The 21,348-nt window shown below is 41.3% G+C and overlaps 1 protein-coding gene across 2 annotated transcripts in view; it reads left to right on the plus strand.

Moving 5' to 3' along the window:
- The window catches only part of SNTB1 (syntrophin beta 1), a 116,867-nt gene that overhangs the window by 67,238 nt on the left and 28,281 nt on the right, over positions 1-21,348 (plus strand). For both annotated transcript variants that reach the window (XM_072151246.1, XM_072151245.1), the window contains exon 3: positions 11,925-12,132. In XM_072151246.1, the coding sequence (XP_072007347.1) occupies positions 11,925-12,132 (208 nt within the window). The remainder of the gene's footprint in view (positions 1-11,924; positions 12,133-21,348) is intronic.

Genomic DNA, 21,348 nt, shown 5'->3' on the forward strand with positions numbered 1-21,348 from the left:
ATACACAGAAAAGGAACCTCCGGAAGGTCACGACATAATATTGCACATATACGTGAATAAGCAGGTCATGCTTATTGCCTGAAAAAGGATGTCTTATTAAAGTGTATATGAAGTAACGTGCTTACCCATGTGGATAATCAAAGTTAACGTGACCCGGGTAGCTCCTGCCCCGACGCGCGTTTCGGCTTATCCAGCCTTCGTCTGGGGGTGACCCCCAGACGAAGGCTGGATAAGCCGAAACGCGCGTCGGGGCAGGAGCTACCCGGGTCACGTTAACTTTGATTATCCACATGGGTAAGCACGTTACTTCATATACACTTTAATAAGACATCCTTTTTCAGGCAATAAGCATGACCTGCTTATTCACGTATATGTGCAATATTATGTCGTGACCTTCCGGAGGTTCCTTTTCTGTGTATCCCACCACCGCTGTAACCAACCCTTTTAACATGTTTTGTCTATGCTTTTAACTAAAATTAATAAAATTTATCATTCTTTGTTATTTAAATTAGTCGTGTATAATTTGGCCTGATCTCCCTATGGAGACACAATCGGTTACACATTCACTATATGTAGTAGGCTTCGTTCTGGTGCTGTATTTATCTATAGGACTTGTTAATGGTGCGGTATTTATATACTAATATTGACTTTGGTGCTGTAGTTACTATATATAGTAGGCTTTGTTCTGGTGCTGTATTTATGTATAGGACGACTTGGTTATTGTGATGTATTTATGGTATGCGCTTGCCTCTGGTGCTGTATTTTGTATAGAACTTGGTTATGGTGCTGTATTTATAAACTGATCTTGGTTTTGGTGCTGTATTTATATCCTGATCTTGGTTCTGGTGCTGTATTTATGTATAGAACTTGGTTATTGTTATATATTTTTGGTATGCGCTTGTCTCTGGTGCTGTATTTATGTACAGAACTTGGTTATGGTGCTGTATTTATATCCTGATCTTGTTTTTTGGTGCTGTATTTACTGGGGTAAGTGTTTATAGTGGTACAACCCCATTTCTTTAATGAAACTTCTGAGCACCAGAACAGGAAGCGGCCACTAGTCCATTCATAGACGTCTTCCTATTTCCAGCAGCGGGGAGCCTGTTACAAGCAGCTGTGAAATAGATGAGCCGCGGACGCTCTCCGGAGACGCAGCTGCCGTCCAGATGTTGCACACAAGCGGCGCTGACCTTCCCGCCAGTCAACAGAACAAGCATTGTGTATCTGCAGAGCATTTAAGGAAATCCAGGTTGCCATAAATAGCTGCAGTGACTTTAGGGTGTACAAAATTAGACTTTCAATCGTCTTAACCTTTCTGGTGCCTGGTCTGTTATTAACACTTAACCTTAGTAGTAGGTGCGATCCCCAGTGATGCTACAAGTGCTTCCTGCGGAGCTGTGGGGGGCTCTGGTTTTGTGGTAGTTACATATATTCCAATTTTTTTTTACGTATTGTGCTGGTAACTATTACGAAAAATAAAAAATTACGATATTTTATAACACGAGTGGTAATTCAAGTCACCACCTCGGGTATATTGACCTCCTAGGGAAGATGTGAAGCTGCAGTCTAGGCCTCGGTACATTATCCTACGTTGCGGCTGGTACTTTAGGGTGAGTTGATGATGCTAAATGCGTGGAAATGCAAATCATATTTTCTCAATGGTTCTTTGGGCGGATTTCATGCTAAAGCTGGAAATGGAAAATATTTTAAAAAGTGTTCAGTTTCAGACATATCGTCACATTTGACTTTTGTTATGACACACAAAAAACTGCAATCGGAGGGGAAAGAAAATCTTTATAACTAGTAGGAAATTTCAGGGTATAAGGAAGTACAACATTTATTTAAGTTAAGCCCCTTATACACTAGCGAGTGTCGGGCGTCCAACACGGATCATGCCCCCAGCGTGTGCCGATGGAACAGATGGTCCCAACACTGATAACTGGAACTGAAGTGACATCCAGAGTAGGTTCCGGTAGCTCTGTGATCGGGCCGGTGGTTCCAGACGGCACACACTGGGAGCATGATGCACGTTGGATGCCTCATACCCGCTAGTGTATAAGGAATAAGTGTAATTCACTCCTAAGCCTTACAAGTTATTACACACTTGTTGCCTAATATCCATATCAACTTATAACTACAACCCGGATAAATTATTGTGTCTGCACCAGTTTTTTTTTTCTTTTTGTGTTTGCACCAAAAGAAAATGGGGCTCATTTACTTAAAGTACATTGTCCGACGATCATGCACTCTGCCGTGATTCACTAAGATCGTCCGATATCCTGCATGTGTTGCTTCCCCGCTCAGGTCCCCGGAGTTCACCTTCTTCTTCCCGGTGCATGTAAGTGCTTGGGTTTGCGACACAATTTGAAAGTTAAATTCCGCGCTCAGTCTCAGTCAGTCGGAACGTCTGCCGGCCACGCCCCCCAACTGTGTTACCCGGAAGCCAGCGCAGCTGCGCCAAAAAAAAGGAGTGAAGTAAGGTAGTGTTCAGACTAGTGCAAGAAAGCATGTAAAGTAAGTAAAAAATCACAGTCAGCAGTGCATCTTCTGCTGTACAATGTGGGCAGAGGACGCCTGAACGGGCACAGATGTTACATCAAGTATAAAGGAACTAAAATGACATCCAATTTTCTTTTTATTTACAATTCCCTGTAACATCAGCTTTTTCGTCTCCAGTTATTAGTGACTCATCTGTCATTACATGAGTCATTAGTCTATGACCAGTGTTTACTATACATGTGCCTCCCTTATGCCTTGTATCCTCCTTATTTACCTCTCGCTTTTCTGGTGTCGCCTGTCAACATTGCGTATTTTGTATACAAAACCCAAACAAATATGATGACACAGCAAAATTTACCTCTTTTTTTGTCCTAAAGGGAACCTAAATATTCTCGATATTGGCAGTAACCTTTTAGTTACAGTAATTCCCCAAATAGATTTTTTTTAAAAAATAAAAATTTGCATCATTTTTCAGACAAAACATTGCTCCATCAGTCAAATAGATGGCGATTGCAGCTTTCATGACTTTGCTAACAGCATCATAGGGATCTGTGTGAAACCGGCCTAAGGGTCTATTCACACATGACTCACATGCAAAGTGCAAACTAACACCACATTAAGTTTCATTGAGAATTATTGTGATTTTTGGACATGCAATTTTTAATATTAAGATAAAATATGCAAATTAACACATCTGTAGACGGCTGTTTTGAAGGTTCCTGACACTTGATCTGCCGCTTGATTCAATTAGTAAAAATGAGAATCTGGGCAGATCGGGGCACCTGTTGGTGTCTGCTGACACTCCCCAATGGGGGGGGAGGGGGCCCAATGCCGAAATTGGAACAAGTTGACTATAGTTTTTCATGAACGAGGATTTATCTTAACCTTCTTTAAGTCAAATATCACTTTTCAAATTTGTTTTTATGTCAAAGGGAGCATCAGTTCACCCTGGTATTAGTAATGGGCAATGTGGGCAAAAAAATTCCAGTAACCCCCTCCCCAGATCCCCGAGTGCAGTATACACTCGGTTTCTGACTGTTGGGCAGCTCCTCCTGGAAATTCAATGAAAGGCTCGAACCAAGGTAGATCCATAATAGGGATAAATAGGGGTCTCCACCATTTGATTGCGACATATCTACCTTTAAGGAGCCCAATCTCGCTTATATTTGCTGTATGTATTCCGGCTGTGCTCCACTTCCTGTTGCCTCCCGACACACAGGAAGTTGTTTCCCAATCAGCCAATTACAGGCTGAGATTACAATGATTATTGTAGATAAGATAGAGAATGATTGACAGCCGTACCTGGCTGGTACATAATGTATAGTGATCTCATATATACATGTACAGTGTGATCTCTCAGGCATAGATTAAGAGAGATCATTATGAGACTTGTTTGAAAATATTTTTGGAGGTTGATTTTCAGGAAATTCCTTATAACTGCTGGGTTTTCCCTAAAGCCATATTCAGCATTGCTTATACATGTACACTGAGGACATTCTCTGATTGAGAAACATCTGCTCAAAATTGCCGCTCTGGAAAATATGTCTAATTTTTTGTTATTAAAAGGAAAAATGTATTTCATATTTTCCATTTTGTACCATAGTAGAGAGATGAAGCCTTCATGTGTTCCGTCATCTATGTTACACTTGATTATTTCCAATATTTACAAAAATAGGACATTCTGCTTCTGACACATTTTTTATGCAAATTTTTGACATATGCGATCTACATAGAGGCCAATTCTCCAGATCCCTTAGAGACCAGTGACCTTATAAAATAAAAGCTAAGCACCTGCACCTTAGCTTCCATTACCAAAAATATACGATCCTCTAATTTGAGGATCAATCATGTGACTCCAGAACTTTAGTGACTTTGAGACATTGGGGGTCATTTACTAAGGGGCCGATTCGCGTTTTCCCGACGTGTTACCCGAATATTTCCGATTTGCGCCGATTTTCCATGAATTGCCCCGGGTTTTTGGCGCACGAGATCGGATTGTGGCGCATCGGCGCTGGCATGCACGCAACGGAAATCGGGGGGCGTGGCCGAACGAAAACCCAACGGATTCGGAAAAAACGCTGCATTTAAAACAAAAAATTGGTCGCACGGGCCATACTCACATGCACCAGGAAGAGATCAGTGAACTCCGACGCAACTCGGCGGACCTCGGCGCAGCAGCGACACCTGGTGGACATTGGGCGCAGGACCTTCATGAATCGCCGGAAGACCCGTACGCTCGTCCGAGAAGCCGCCGCTGGAACGCGAATGGATCGGGTAAGTAAATGTGCCCCACTGTGATACATTGTCAGATAGAGCTACATCCCCATTTAGTCCTACATGGGTAGCATCCTCTTCCCAATCCCTTTTTGTAGGCCTCGGACAGATCCTCTGTGATTTGGGAGTCCTCTACTGATCTCGAATATAAGGTCTGGTACGAGAGCTCCATGCATAATCGCCCTCTACCATATAGTCTATGAGGCTCTTGATGAGCAAGACTATGCCTTCCAAAGAACGGGCCACCAGTTCCCTACATTTTTTGAGGATGTTGTGGTCCCAGTGGTTGGACCCCTATCAAGCCAACATTATTTTCTAATTCTTAAGATCAAAATGATCAAAATGTTTGTACGGTGCTCCTATCTGAGGTGCAAAAACATTTTATGATTATACTTTGTTCAACCATCTGATTCAACTTTTTAAGGGTTCTTAATTCCATACACATTTGGACATCATGGAAGATGATCGGCCATTGAGATCTCTTCTATGAACCAGGGCAAATCATGTAGGACAGCCCGTGATCTAAATAACATGCCCCATCCATGTATCACCTCGTCATCGATTCATCTCAATGGCCAAATATCTCTTCTCCCAAACTGGAACTTTTACTAGCAAGGACCAAATTTGGCAAATTTTTGAAGCATTTCGAACCCAAGTTTCATGACATTAGTGTACTGATATTTTCTCAGATTCATAATTGACTTGCTCCACCAGAGGACCTCTGGTGTGTCCAGGTTCTAACATTATAATGGGCTCCAGAGATCCTGCAGAAGACAACCCATTCAGAAGACAAACCACTTCACTTCCTAGTTGGATGGTTGTTGAATCTCCAAGTTTTTGTTACCGGATTGGACTTAAGAACCTCCGACTTGAGGTTGGAATCAATTGGGAAACATATTTCTCCAACTTTGAGTGTAGAACACTGTTTGGGGTTCAATGAGCTGAAGACAAAACTGCTACATGGCAAATATATTGCAAGTTGCAAGTTCTAGTTTAAGAAATGTGTTATTAAAGTAAATGAATCTAATCTGGTAATGAAGTCCTGACGATAAATCAGAAGCCTCCAGAGCTCCATAAACTTCATGATGCCCCCACTATTTACCCATAACGCTTCCTCTAAGTCCATTAATCTCATTAAATCTTAATGGCTGATATAAAGTGAATATTTTCTTAAGGACTCTCTCATTTGAGCTTTAAAGTCTGTTTATATAGTCGTACAACAACGGGGAATGTCCTTCGTCTCCAGCAGGTTTCCATCTTTAGTAATGTTTAGTCCTGAGTCTAAGTGATGTATGAACTGTGAAAGGCTAATGGGAATTCATCGCGGCTCGAAAACTCAGCGAGAGATGTTATTTTAATCTTCTCGACACTGACAATAATTACATTAAGGGGGTGTTGTAAGAAAAGGAGGCGGATCGTCCAGTACAGACCTGGTGGTGTTAGCTGATTGTATAGAACCAACATATTCCAAGCGGGACAGAATTTGGTATCACACTTTTTGGGACTCTAAACCACCCATAGGTCCTTATGGACCAGTGGTTTGCTGTCCACAATATCCCTATATGGGCACTGTGGTTGGTTTACTAATGACCTCCAGTCCCCCAGTAGGACCCACAAAGAAGGACCAGGATAAAGTTTTTCGAAAGAAATTTTAATATCCGGAGAGGTTTTTGGAGTATTGGAGGTAATTGGAGAAACGGAAGGAAACCTAGGAAAACATTAAAAAAACACAAAATGCAAGGCATTTTTTTGCTCCCTGCTCTGCCACAGCTTTCAGTCGTATAGGCAGCTCAAGGACATCAATACAGTTGGAGGGGAAATTCAGATTATATTTGTAGCTTCCCTCCAGGGTCGCGTTGAACATGAAGAATCATGGGGCAGGAGCTTCAATAATAATCCAGCCCTGTCCACACCTCCAGGCTCCTCCTGCAGTCCCAGAATACATTAGTATGAAACACAGGACTGCAGGAGGAGGTCTTGAAGAAAAGTCAGAAAATCAGGCGATACCTTTTTGAGGCTAACTGAGTATATTTGATGGTGAGCTTTTGAGAATACTAGTTCTCTTCGTCGGAGATCTTGAGTCACTCAATGTATCTGGCAAACTCTGTGCTGCGGTGATGGCCTGGGTACCCTCACCTGGCTGGTCATGGGTCCAGCCCAATGTGGGCAATTAATTTTCCCATGGGGCCAAATTAATAGAGAAGCTCGATTAATATACTTCACCAATTACTACCTAATTACCTATATACTGTATCCAGGATATAACCTATCCCTGCAGTAAATAAAATATGACAATGATTCAATGAGAATGTGAAGGACCTAGGTGCATCATTATTTATTGATGGGGAAAGGAATTAAAATTTTTCACATGGGGCGCTCAGAGATAGTTAGAGGGCCGGATATTGGCCATGGGCCGTACAATGCCCAGGTCTGGTGTAGCCTATTATCCATACACCTAGTGACGGTAGAGGGGCTTGATGGTGCCCCCCTAGCACTTTGGTGCACATATTCTTGCCACTTTCCCCCATTTATATGCCGATATTTTTCCCTCCAAAAAAAAGTGTATTGCAAAATCAAAACATATTGTCCAAAATTGCCCTTATGTGGCATTGACCCGCATCCCCCCCCCCCCCCCCGCCCTCCCCGGGAGACATCTGGAATACATTACAGCCCGATGTGCCCAGGCAATGAGTCGGATTAAGACTTGGGTTGTCTTTCCTTGTTTCCAAGTGATTGTCCTCAGATGCTCCATCTTTGGAGGGAATGATAAGGACCAGAAAATGATACATTGTAACGGCTTCTCCCCACCCTCACCAACCAGACGAGGATGGATAGATTCTCATATAGAACATTCTGAGGAATGGAGCCTGATGAGCTCCAGGAATAGAAGCCGGGGAATTGGCCTAATACATTTATATATATCCTGTGGTGTCCCAGGAAAATGTTATCAGAGGCTTCCAGAGGGCACCTCATTGCCTGGCGCAGAGTGACGGCTGATGGGAGATGCCACTTATGCAGAGTAATTAGACACAGATGATGACTGCAGCCTCAATAAATCACTTCTTACAATCAACAAGGAAAACCTCAATCAATTTAGGATATTTCTATTCAGTGTGTGAATAGGAATCCTAAATATGAATGTACAGTATGTGACCTCCTGGGAGACGGTGATATATTTCTGCATAACTAGGCAGGACTCTAGGAAAGCTGGGTGATTACATAGGTCAACTCAAGGACTCTGTATTTCTTCTGTGATCTGTATGTACCCATCCATCTCATATTCACCTGCAGGGACATTCTAAAACATTGGTGCGTGCAGTGCATATACACAGGATGAGAGTAGTAGTACTGTACAGTGCTCATAGACACAGTATAGGAGTAATACTGTGCTGTGCTCATATATACACATAGCTCCCAATCCTCCTGGATCTTGCGGGACAGTCCCTGTTTTTCACCCCTGTCCCGCCGTCATGGGCAGCTGGGAGATTGTCCCAGATATTCCCTCCAGGTCCCGCACTGGCTGGGTCTGTGTCCCGCCTAGTATATACTTTTAAAGCCAGAACTTGCGGGACTGAATAACTTCTACAGACATTTTGAGAGATGTGTCGGGTTAGCAGCAGAGCAGGGACGTCATCAGGTAGACATCACCATCTTAAAACAACCGAAAAAAATATTTAACTGCAGAAATAAATCACTATCTAGTCAAATATCTCCACTCAGGGTGCGAAACGTGCATTGGGGTGTCGGACAGTGTGTACTGGTAGGGCTGTCATGGCGTCTGGTGGGTACTGGTAAATACTTTTGTGTTTGTGACATATGTCTGAATATGTGTTAATACATTATACAATATTACTTTTCTGTATTGGGCATGTCGCAATAGCAGTACCTGTCATATATAATGTTACATTGGCCTGGATAGTGTTTGGCCAACACCAGCGTTGTATATACATGTAATAGTGTACCCAGTTTTCCCACACTGTCCGTATTTGCGTTTGTTTTTAGATGTCCTTTTTTTAATGTTTTTTTTTTAGTATTTATGTATTTGCTGTAATATACTGTCGAGTGAAATTACAATAAAGATTCTGATTTATTTATTGATTGAGGCATATTTGTGCTCTTCTATGGAAGCTTGATAGGGGTTATATAGACATCACCATCTGTCCATATATGGTCTCTACATCTCCCAGGGCTTCCCCAGACACAAGGTCTCTTTTTAATTCAATAATTATTGCCCCGCCCGGGATTTCAACCCAGAACCTCTACTCTCCACCTGCCATAAAGAGACAGAGCCTCTATCCACAAGGCTATAGGCTTAGTGGTTGTCAATGGGAGGATTTTATGTAACTTAGGCTACATTCGCGCTACAGTATGGGGGACGTATATATGGCCGACGTATATGCGGCCGATATACGTCCCCCATACACTTCAATGGGCTCACGGCGTCCTATGGGAGCGGTACGGTGCTGCACACGTGCGGCACCGTACCGCTCCATAGCCCGGGAAAAGATAGGACATGTCTGAGCAGATGTAATTATTGAGACAACTTTTATTATTATTATTGAGACGATTATTATTATAATAAAAATAATAATGATCATCATCTCCATCATAATAATAATAATAATATATGTCTCAATAATTACAATAATAATCTCTGAGAAGATGTATCTATATACCAGTGCATGGAGCCTGTGGAGCCTTGTAACAGTGAAACTCTTAGTTACATAAAATCCTACTATTGACAACCACTAAGCCTATAGCCTAGTGCAGTGATGGCGAACCTTTTGGTGGCCGAGTGCCCAAACTGCAACCCTTATTTATCGCGAGGTGCCAACAAAAAATTAAAGCATTATCTTATTATTGCTCCCTCTTCTTCAACAACTTTCAATCACATTGGCCTCCTGAGGACAAGATGGAAAATTTGCATCATTGTAGCTTCTTTCCAGTGTCCCTCTGTACTCAGAGAATTTTGGGGCCAGCAGGAGGTCCTCCAAAGATAATTCAGCCCTGTCTATTCATTCTCCCTCTTCCTACAGTTCTAAGTAGTGAAGTACGTATCACTTAAATATATGACTGAAATCAGCATCTTTTATGTTGCTGGGAACTGCAGGAAGATTCTTCGAGTCTTGTCTGGTGTTCTTGGGCGATGGCCCCAGTGCCCACAAAAAGGGGTCTGAGTGCCGCCTCTGGCACCCGTGCCATAGGTTCGCCACCACTGGCCTAGTGGATAGAGGCTTACTGTCTTTGTGGACTGTGGAGGTTGTGGGTTCAAATCCCAGGCTGGGCAAAAATGTATTTATTATTATGAGTAAGATTATTATTAATATTATTAATAATCAAATCCATAATATTATTATTATGGAGATGATTATTAATAATAAAAATTTGGGGTGTGGTTTAGGGGGGATTGCCGTGGAATGCTATGTGTGCCGCCATTTTGTTCCTCTTTCTCTTCCAGAAATGTTGGGAGGTATGTATATAGGATAGGAGTAGTAGTACTGTGCTGTGCCCATATATACAGGATAGGAGTAGTATTACTGTGCTGTGCTCATATATACAGGATAGAAGTAGTAGTACTGTGCTGTGCCCATATATACAGGATAGGAGTAGTAGTACTGTGCTGTGCCCATATATACAGGATAGGAGTAGTAGTACTGTGCTGTGCCCATATATACAGGATAGGAGTAGTAGTACTGTGCTGTGCCCATTTATACAGGATAGGAGTAGTAGTACTGTGCTGTGCCCATATATACAGGATAGGAGTAGTAGTACTGTGCTGTGCCCATATATACAGGATAGGAGTAGTAGTATTGTGCTGTGCCCATATATACAGGATAGGAGTAGTAGTACTATGCTGTGCCCATATATACATGATAGGAGTAGTAGTACTGTGCCCATATATACAGGATAGGAGTAGTAGTACTGTGCTGTGCCCATATATACAGAATAGGAGTAGTAGTACTGTGCTGTGCCCATATATACAGGATAGGAGTAGTAGTATTGTGCTGTGCCCATATATACAGGATAGGAGTAGTAGTACTGTGCTGTGCTCATATATACAGGATAGGAGTAGTAGTACTGTGCTGTGCCCATATATACCGGATAGGAGTAGTAGTACTGTGCTGTGCTCATATATACAGGGTAGGAGTAGTAGTACTGTGCTGTGCCCATATATACAGGATAGGAGTAGTAGTACTGTGCTGTACCCATACATACAGGATAAGAGTAGTAGTACTGTGCTGTGCTCATATATACAGGGTAGGAGTAGTAGTACTGTGCCCATATATACAGGATAGGAGGAGTAGTACTGTGCTGTGCTCATATATACAGGGTAGGAGTAGTAGTACTGTGCTGTGTCCATATATACAGGATAGGAGTAGTAGTACTGTGCTGTGCCCATATATACAGGATAGGAGTAGTAGTACTGTGCTGTACCCATACATACAGGATAAGAGTAGTAGTACTGTGCTGTGCTCATATATACAGGATAAGAGTAGTAGTACTGTGCTGTGCTCATATATACAGGGTAGGAGTAGTAGTACTGTGCTGTGTCCATATATACAGGATAGGAGTAGTAGTACTGTGCTGTGCCCATATATACAGGATAGGAGTAGTAGTACTGTGCTGTACCCATAAATACAGGATAGGAGTAGTAGTACTGGACTGTGTCCATATATACAGGATAGGAGTAGTAGTACTGTGCTGTGCCCATTTATACAGGATAGGAGTAGTAGTACTGTGCTGTGCTCATATATACAGGATAGGAGTAGTAGTACTGTGCTGTGCTCATATATACAGGATAGGAGTAGTAGTACTGTGCTGTGCCCATATATGCAGAATAGGAGTAGTAGTACTGTGCTGTGCCCATATATGCAGGATAGGAGTAGTAGTACTGTGCTGTGCCCATATATGCAGGATAGGAGTAGTAGTACTGTGCTGTGCCCATATATACAGGATAGGAGTAGTAGTACTGTGCTGTGCCCATATATGCAGGATAGGAGTAGTAGTACTGTGCTGTGCCCATATATGCAGGATAGGAGAAAATATACGGAAATAGATGAAACAATCATGACGTTTATTAACCTCAGAGGAGATATTATTGTGTCTTTATATTGGAAATACATCCACATACAAGGCGTTTTGTTTTGCAGACATCTAGAGCTGCATTCACCTGATGCCAAGCACACAGTGGTACTGAGAGGTAAAGACCCGGCCACAGCCCAGACCTGGTTCAGTGCCATCCATGGAGTGGTGATGGAGCTGGTAGCCAAGGCCATCACAGAAGTCAAAGATCAACTGGGCAAGAATGGGATCTCCGGGAGCCAAGAGATGCGGCACATGGGCTGGCTGGCCGAGAAGGTAAGTGCTTCTGGTGGGGGATATAGTATAACTGACCCCTTAAGACTATGGCATCTGTTATCCTTGGGTTTTAGCACCAAACAACGACCCTCAAAGACCTCGGAAATAGAGCCGCCTCCTTTATCTATTAAAGGGTTTTTCCATAATTTCCTTTCTTCCAGAAACAGCACCACCCCTGGCCACAGGACATGTCTGGTATTGCAGCTGAGGTCTATTGAAGTTAATCGGGCTGAGCTGCAATACCTTTTACAACCTGTGGATACATGTGGCGCTGTGGAGAAGAGTGTGGCTACTTGTCAGACCAAATCTACGAAAATCCATAATTTCCATATCATAAGATTCTGTAGTCCATATAGAAATATTTTTGATGAGAAGTTTTAGCCGTTACCTCTAAAAGGAAATGTGTTAGCAGTGTTGACCATGTAAAGCTTCAGACAGTGTTAAGTATTGTCCCTGGAGATCTGTATAACCAGACCTTGGCATGTGCTTGTGCTTAGTAGCAGCAGGACTGTGAAATATGGTTTTATCTTCCAGGATTGTATCTTATCCAAGTGCACTGGGGGTGTATCCTCACACTTCTATGCTCAGTGCTCTCTGCAGATAGTGTTAGGTATTGTCGGTGGAGAGATGTGTAGTCATACCTTTGTGTAAGTTATTAGTAGCAGCAGGACTGTGATATATGGATTTATATGCCAGGATTGCAGCTTATCCAAGTTCACTAGGGTCGTTTCCTCACGCTGCTGTGTTCTGTGCTCTCTGCAGCCAATGTTAGGTAGTGTCCCTGGAGAGATGCTTAAGTTGCTAGTAGCAGCAGAACTGTGATTTATGGATTTATATTCATATATTACAGCTTATCCAAGTTCCCTGGGGTTGTGTCCTCACTCTGCTGTGCACTTAGCACTCTGCATTGAGCTGTTCCATTACCCTTCTACATCAAGTGACCAAGGTAACTTACTCCACAACCTCTCACGCCTTATGTACCAGGCTTCTGATTGGATACAACAGACAAGTAGAGGTGGTGGATAATGGAGCAGCTCATTGCAAAGAGCACAGAGCACAACAGTGTGAGGCCACGCCCCCAGTGCACTTAGAGACACTACAATCATGGAATATAAATCTGTATTTCACAGTCCTGCTGGTACTAACAACATACACAAATATATGATTACACAGATCACCAGGGACATTACCTAACACGGGATGGTCACACCTGCTGATGGATTCCCCTTAAAGGGGATGTCCAGTATCTGTTTTTTCTTGTCCCTAAACCATGTATTGTGTTTCATCCATTTAAAAAAATCTGAAATGCAATTCCGGAGGCGGCCTGTGCACCATGGGGGCGCTGTTTCTTTAAAAAAAGAAAATCTTTATCCTGTTTCAAGTGTTACTCGTGGAACATTATGTAACAAACAAGGTCAGACACAGGCTGGTGGAGTCCCCCGTCAAAAAATTTCCAAAAACTTTCAGCAAGATCTGACGACCTGTTGAATTGTGGGAAGTGCATTAAAGTTTCCATCTGCCGTTTAGACTGTTCCATATAATTTCGACACATTCATGTCTCTGCCTCCCACTGAAAAGTGACAGGTTTATAGAAGGTCACCGATCAAAGGCGAACCCCCAGCAAGAGCGCAGAACACGGGACAAGAGCAAAATAACATGATGCCAGTGCTTTGAAATTTTGTTCGCACCCTTAAAGGGGGTCTAACGGCTCCGAAACAACCCGGCAACTAAAATCAGTAGCGTGTAGGGAACTTCATAAGATTTCCAGACTCACCTTTACTATTGCATAACAATCTGCACTTGCAGAGAAAATAATTTTTTTTTATTTATGCAAATTAGCTTCCCAGTGCTCTTGGGGCGGAGCTACACTGGCTAATGCACACATTTTCGTACGCCTCATTTTTATGTGATTTGTCAAACATTGTGTAACAGTGCCAGGGAGCAATGGACAACAAAGAGAGAAGAAAACAAGTGCTCCAGAAGATTTGGCCCCACCCACAGTGCACTGATAGCTCATTTACATAAAGATAAAATAAGAGTTAACTCGACAATGACAAATTGCTGGGAAAGCTTGGTCTGGAAAATTTATAATGTAGTCTACACAATGATGGGATTTCGCAAGAAAATTGGAAAATTTCCTTTAAAGGGGTTTGTCAGGAATTGTAGAAAACCACCTCGGGTTGTTACCCTCCCACATTGTACTAGTACTTTTTGATCTTCAGCCCCTGTGGCTAGGCAGATGGAAAGGGGGGGGGCACAGGATAAACTTCAACCAATCTGTGGCCTCCTCATGCCACATAAGTTCACTTGTGATGTTTTGTGGTATCCACTGATTGGCCAAATTATATCTCGTGTCCGGGGGCAGGTTCCACTTAACTGAATTGCCCCCACAGGGGAAATTAAAAGGAGTGAAGCAGCAGTTCTGACCATAAGGTATTGTCCCTGCAGAGATGTATAATCATACCGCTCCTGGATTTATATTCCATGATTGTAACTGGACTTGGAGCACTGTGGGAGTGTCCTCACAATGCTGTGTTCTTTGAGCTACACATTCAAACTGGTCTCTACCTCCTCCCTCCTTATTTGTAATTAGAGACCTGCAACAGATCTTAATCAGAGCATAGGGGAGGAGTGCATCTCATTGCTACAGGTCCAGCTACAATCCTGGAATATTAATGTTCACAGTTCTGCTGCTACTAGTAACACACGTAACATCTCTCCAGGGACATTACCTACGGATAATACACAACAATGGCCACCGATTTGTATAGCCACACCTGCTGACAGGTTCCTTTTATGGAGTAATGCTGTATAGATGGGTCCCCTAGAGTGAGATATATTTATTACTTATTTTCTTCCTTTGGATCCCTAGGGTGGCGCATGTTGTGCTGCTATTTCCATCACGTCACACCCGCGCCGGTGCGTCAGCGCAATTTATTACACGTATAATTATGTTTAATGGAAAACAAAAAAATTCTCCCTCCCGGATGAGATTTTATCACTTATTGTTTGTGACTGCAGCGAATCTTACGAGAGAAGCGTCACCCGGAGGGACAGGACGGGGGCGATAATTACTCCGTGTTTTCAGTTTTGCCTTATTAAGAGATTCCAGGCTTTTCCGAAAATATTTTTTTATTTGTTTAGTAAATAATTTTTGGCTCCATTGTTCGTGCTGTTGTCGCGTCAGGAAGGAGGGGCCTGATCTTGTCATAATATTTTGACTAGATACATATTAACCCCCTTGTCTCCGCATCAGTTTTCCACATTGATGACCAGGCATCGATGTGTTTTTTATCGGTGTCTTCTACAAATTTTTTATTTTTCTGTCGCTATAGCTGCATGGGGGAAGGGTCATGGGGTCTTTGGGACAAAATTAAGCTTTAATAAAACAATTTGGGGTTTCATGTGTCCTCCTGGTGAACTTTTATTAACCTTTTATGGGCAGCGTACGTAAAAAAAAAAATCCAAAGTTGTTTTTTCTAGAAAAATTTTATCCAGCAATAGCAAAGTTATAGGGTTTTTTTTTAAAGAAAAAATTTACTTTCCTTTGTATAACAAAATACTTTTTGGGAAAAAAGAAAACTTTTGTCAATTTTTTTAATAATTTTTTATTTATTTTTTTAAAATGTGACTCTATTTTCATTGGTTCCCCCTTTTTTTTTATTTGTACTTTTTTTCTGATTGCGAGTAATATTTTTAGTCTGGGCATTTTTAAAAAAAAAGTTTTGTCATACGGGATAAATGCTACTCTAGTTTTGTAGCCTGCGTTGGGACGGGTGTGGAGGTGCAGAGTTTTTTAATTAAAATTTTTTTTTTTTTACACTTTTTTTTTATAATAATATATATTTTTATATTACTTTGTGCAACAAGAGCCTTATGGGATAGTCCTCCAGTGGACCTGTGCTCGACTCGGATGTCTAAGGGGTTAAGCACCCAGGATCTGAGCCTTTGTGATCCCGGATGTTGGAGCTGTGTTATCACAGCTCAGTCCTGGCAGCAGAAGACGTCCTGCAAACTTTTTTCTTCTGATGCAATGGTTTTCTGCCACATCAGAATTGCCCTTTGTGACCACCGTAAAAAGCTGTTAATACGGGGTTAAAGGATTGTGCCAACACTCAGCAGTAATGATGAGCGGACCTGTCAAATTTCGGCTTTGGCTGTACCCAGCACCGACCGTGGGCGTTGACGTTGGGTGAAATAAGACATTGCAGAGTGTCCATTTATTTCAGGGAAATGTTTGTGACATCACATGACCAGGGATATAACGAACTGTGCGCCTGTGTGACATCACATTATCAGGGATATAACAAGCTGTGTGCCTGTGTGACCTCATATGACCAGGGATATAATGAGCCGTGCACCTGTGTGACGACACATGGCCAGGGATATAACAAGCTTTCACGCGACACCAATCGGGGGGCGGGCCATCGGACGATCCGACGGATTCGGTCAACGCACGGGATTTGACATCTCGAATTGGGTCGAAAGACAATGCACTTACATCCACCGGGAAAAAGAAGGTGAACTCCGACGGACCTGAGCCGGGAAGCGACAAATGCAGGATCTCGGGCGCACGAACTTGGTGAATTGTGCCGGACTTCATCTTCGTCGGACCATCCGGATCAGGGATCGTGGCAGGACCGGGTAAGTCAATGTGCCCCATCATGTACAAAGACTGGACCGCTGGTTTATTCACAATCTGTTAAAAGTTGAGGTGCGTACACTTTAGGTATTACACGTACAAAGATGGGGTGGGCTAAGGGGCAAGGATAGGATACTGTAAGATACTGGGCCACCTAGCGGCCAATCAGTATGGAGATGGGAATTGAAGGATTTGGGGCGGCTGGGAGACCACCTGTAGCAGCTTTGATCTGATTTTTTTCTTAGCTTGTTTATTTGTGTTTGTCCTCAGATCATCAAAATAACAGGACGATGAGTAAATCTTATTACCTCATGATGCTAAATATTATATTCCCCCCCCCCCCCCCCTGAACTTCCTGCAGCTCCTAGACTAAACAACAGGAAGGGATTACTGGCCAACAAAATACCGTCTGGATATACAGTGTGATATGTATAGTCCTGGCAGGTAGGAGAGCAAGAACACGTACAGTATAGTGACCGTATACAGATCCTAGAAATAATCCCAGAGATTTATGGGAACAAAGAGGAACAGGAAAAACAAATCATATCAGTGAGCACAAAGCAACAATATACCCAGTATTACATTCTAACTATTATAATGGATTGTAATGTAAATAATGATTATTCTTACAAAACTTTATTACTAGTACACGAATATAACTCCTATAATACTGCCCCCTATGTAGATGAATATAACTACTATAATACTGCTGCTATGTACAGGAATATAACTACTATAATACTGCCCCCTATGTACAGGAATATAACTACTATAATACTACCCCTATGTACAAGAATATAACTACTATAATACTGCCCCCTATGTACAAGAATATAACTACTATAATACTGCCCCCTATGTACAAGAATATAACTACTATAATACTGCCCCCTATGTACAAGAATATAACTACTATAATACTGCCCCCTATGTACAGGAATATAACTACTATAATACTGCCCCCTATGTACAAGAATATAACTACTATAATACTGCCCCCTATGTACAAGAATATAACTACTATAATACTGCCCCCTATGTACAAGAATATAACTACTATAATACTGCCCCCTATGTACAGGAATATAACTACTATAATACTGTCCCCTATGTACAGGAATATAACTACTATAATTCTGCCCCCTATGTACAGGAATATAACTTCTATAATACTGCCCCCTGTGTACAGGAATATAACTACTATAATACTGCCCCCTATGTACATGAATATAACTACTATAATACTGCCCCCTATGTACAGGAATATAACTACTATAATACTCCCCCCTATGTACATGAATATAACTACTATAATACTGCCCCCTATGTACATGAATATAACTACGATAATACTGCTGCTATGTACAGGAATATAACTACTATAATACTGCCCCCTATGTACAGGAATATAACTACTATAATACTGCCCTCTATGTACAAGAATATAACTACTATAATACTGCCCCCTATGTACAGGAATATAACTACTATAATACTGCCCACTATGTACAAGAATATAACTACTATAATACTGTCCCCTATGTACAAGAATATAACTGCTATAATACCGCCCCCTATGTACAAGTATATAACTACTATAATACTGCCCCTTATGTACAAGAATATAACTACTATAATACTGCCCCCTATGTACAAGAATATAACTACTATAATACTGCCCCCTATGTACAGGAATATAACTACTATAATACTGCCCCCTATGTACAGGAATATAACTACTATAATACTGCCCCCTATGTACAAGAATATAACTACTATAATACTGCCCCCTATGTACAGGAATATAACTACTATGATACTGTCTCCTATGTACAAAAATATAACTACCGTATTTTCCGGGCCATTAGGCGCACCGGAATATAAGGCGCAACAGTCCGATGCACCTTATATATGTAATAATTCCATATATAAGGCGCATCGGACTATAAGGCGCAGGGTCGGGGGCGTGGCGGAGGTCCGGGGGCGGAGCGGAGACCCGACGGGACGCGATGCCGAGAAGAGATGCGGAACGCGGGGAAGGTGAGGGGGAGGTGGAGAATGGAATACTTACATAGGTCCCCGCTACCGGAGACAGCAGATCTCCAGCGGGAACTGCAGACCACGCGGCAGAAGTTGTTCGTGCCGCGTGGTCTGCAGTTCCCGCTGGAGATCTGCTGTCTCCGGTAGCGGGGACCTATGTAAGTAGGGTCCGCTGCCCTCATATAGGGCGCACCGGACTATAAGGCGCACTTTGGATTTCCAAGGAAATCCAAGGCTTTTAAGTGCGCCTTATAGTCCGGAAAATACGGTACTATAATACTGCCCAATATGTACAAGAATATAACTACTATAATACTGCTCCCTATGTACAAGAATATAACTACTATAATACTGCCCCCTATGTACAAGAATATAACTACTATAATACTGCCCCCTATGTACAAGAATATAACTACTATAATACTGCCCCCTATGTACAAGAATATAACTACTATAATACTGCCCCCTATGTACAAGAATATAACTACTATAATACTGCCCCCTATGTACAAGAATATAACTACTATAATACTGCCCCCTATGTACCAGAATATAACTGCTATAATACTGCCCCTATGTACAGGAATATAACTACTATAATACTGCCCCCTATGTACAAGAATATAACTACTATAATACAGCCCACTATGTACAAAAATATAAGTACTATAATACTGCCCCCTATGTACAAGAATATAACTACTATAATACTGCCCCCTATGTACAAGAATATAACTACTATAATACTGCTCCCTATGTACAAGAATATAACTACTATAATACTGCCCCCCTATGTACAATAATATAACTACTATAATACTGCCCCCTATGTACAAGAATATAACTGCTATAATACTGCCCCTATGTACAGGAATATAACTACTATAATACTGCCCCTATGTACAAGAATATAACTACTATAATACTCTCCCTTTGTACAAGAATATAACTACTATAATACTGCGCCCTATGTACAAGAATATAACTGCTATAATACTGCCCCTATGTACAAGAATATAACTACTATAATACTCTCCCGTTGTACAAGTATATAACTACTATAATACTGCCCCCTATGTACAGGAATATAACTACTATAATACTGCCCCTATGTACAAGAATATAACTACTATAATACTGCCCCCTATGTACAGGAATATAACTACTATAATACTGCCCCTATGTACAAGAATATAACTACTATAATACTCTCCCGTTGTACAAGTATATAACTACTATAATACTGCACCTATGTAAAAGAATATAACTACTATAATACTGCCCCCTATGTACAAGAATATAACTACTATAATACTGCCCCCTATGTACAAGAATATAACTACTATAATACTGCTCCCTATGTACAAGAATATAACTACTATAATACTGCTCCCTATGTACAAGAATATAACTACTATAATACTGCCCCCTATGTACAGGAATATAACTACTATAATACTGCTCCCTATGTACAAGAATATAACTACTATAATAGTACCCCCTATGTACAAGAATATAACTACTATAATACTGCCCCCTATGTACAAGAATATAACTACTATAATACTGCTCCCTATGTACAAGAATATAACTACTATAATACTGCCCCCTATGTACAAGAATATAACTACTATAATACTGCCCCCTATGTACAAGAATATAACTACTATAATACTGCCCCCTATGTACAAGAATATAACTACTATAATACTGCTCCCTATGTACAAGAATATAACTACTATAATACTGCCCCCCTATGTACAGGAATATAACTACTATAATACTGCCCCCTATGTACAAGAATATAACTCCTATAATACTGCCCCCTATGTACAAGAATATAACTGCTATAATACTGCCCCTATGTACAGGAATATAACTACTATAATACTGCCCCTATGTACAAGAATATAACTACTATAATACTCTCCCTTTGTACAAGTATATAACTACTATAATACTGCACCTATGTAAAAGAATATAACTACTATAATACTGCCCCCTATGTACAATAATATAACTACTATAATACTGCCCCCTATGTACAAGAATATAACTACTATAATACTCTCCCCTATGTACAAGAATATAACTACTATAATACTGCCCCCTATGTACAAGAATATAACTACTATAATACTGCCTCCTATGTACAAGAATATAACTACTATAATACTCTCCCCTATGTACAAGAATATAAATACTATAAGTACTACTAGTACATTTGCTCTAATTTGTATAAGAACTTATTCAATGTTTGCCTTCGATTGGTCACTTTTAGTGCATGGTGTATACATATATATATATATATATATATATACAGTCCTGTTGGTGACTATACTCAGCAAATGTGGGTGTATTAGAATTGCATTGTCCTAGTAGTGATATTGAGGACCAGATGCAGTCACCTCTATTATTTTCGTCCATCTACAGATGGGGGCAGCACAGTGTTATGGCAGTGGGAAGTGTTGTGATGAGATGTCACATTGCTGCTCAGTTGGTGGCGGCCTCCCCTTGTTGTGTCCTCCTGTGTT

Source organism: Engystomops pustulosus, chromosome 5 (assembly GCF_040894005.1).
Source record: "Engystomops pustulosus chromosome 5, aEngPut4.maternal, whole genome shotgun sequence".
Lineage (NCBI taxonomy): Eukaryota > Metazoa > Chordata > Amphibia > Anura > Leptodactylidae > Engystomops > Engystomops pustulosus.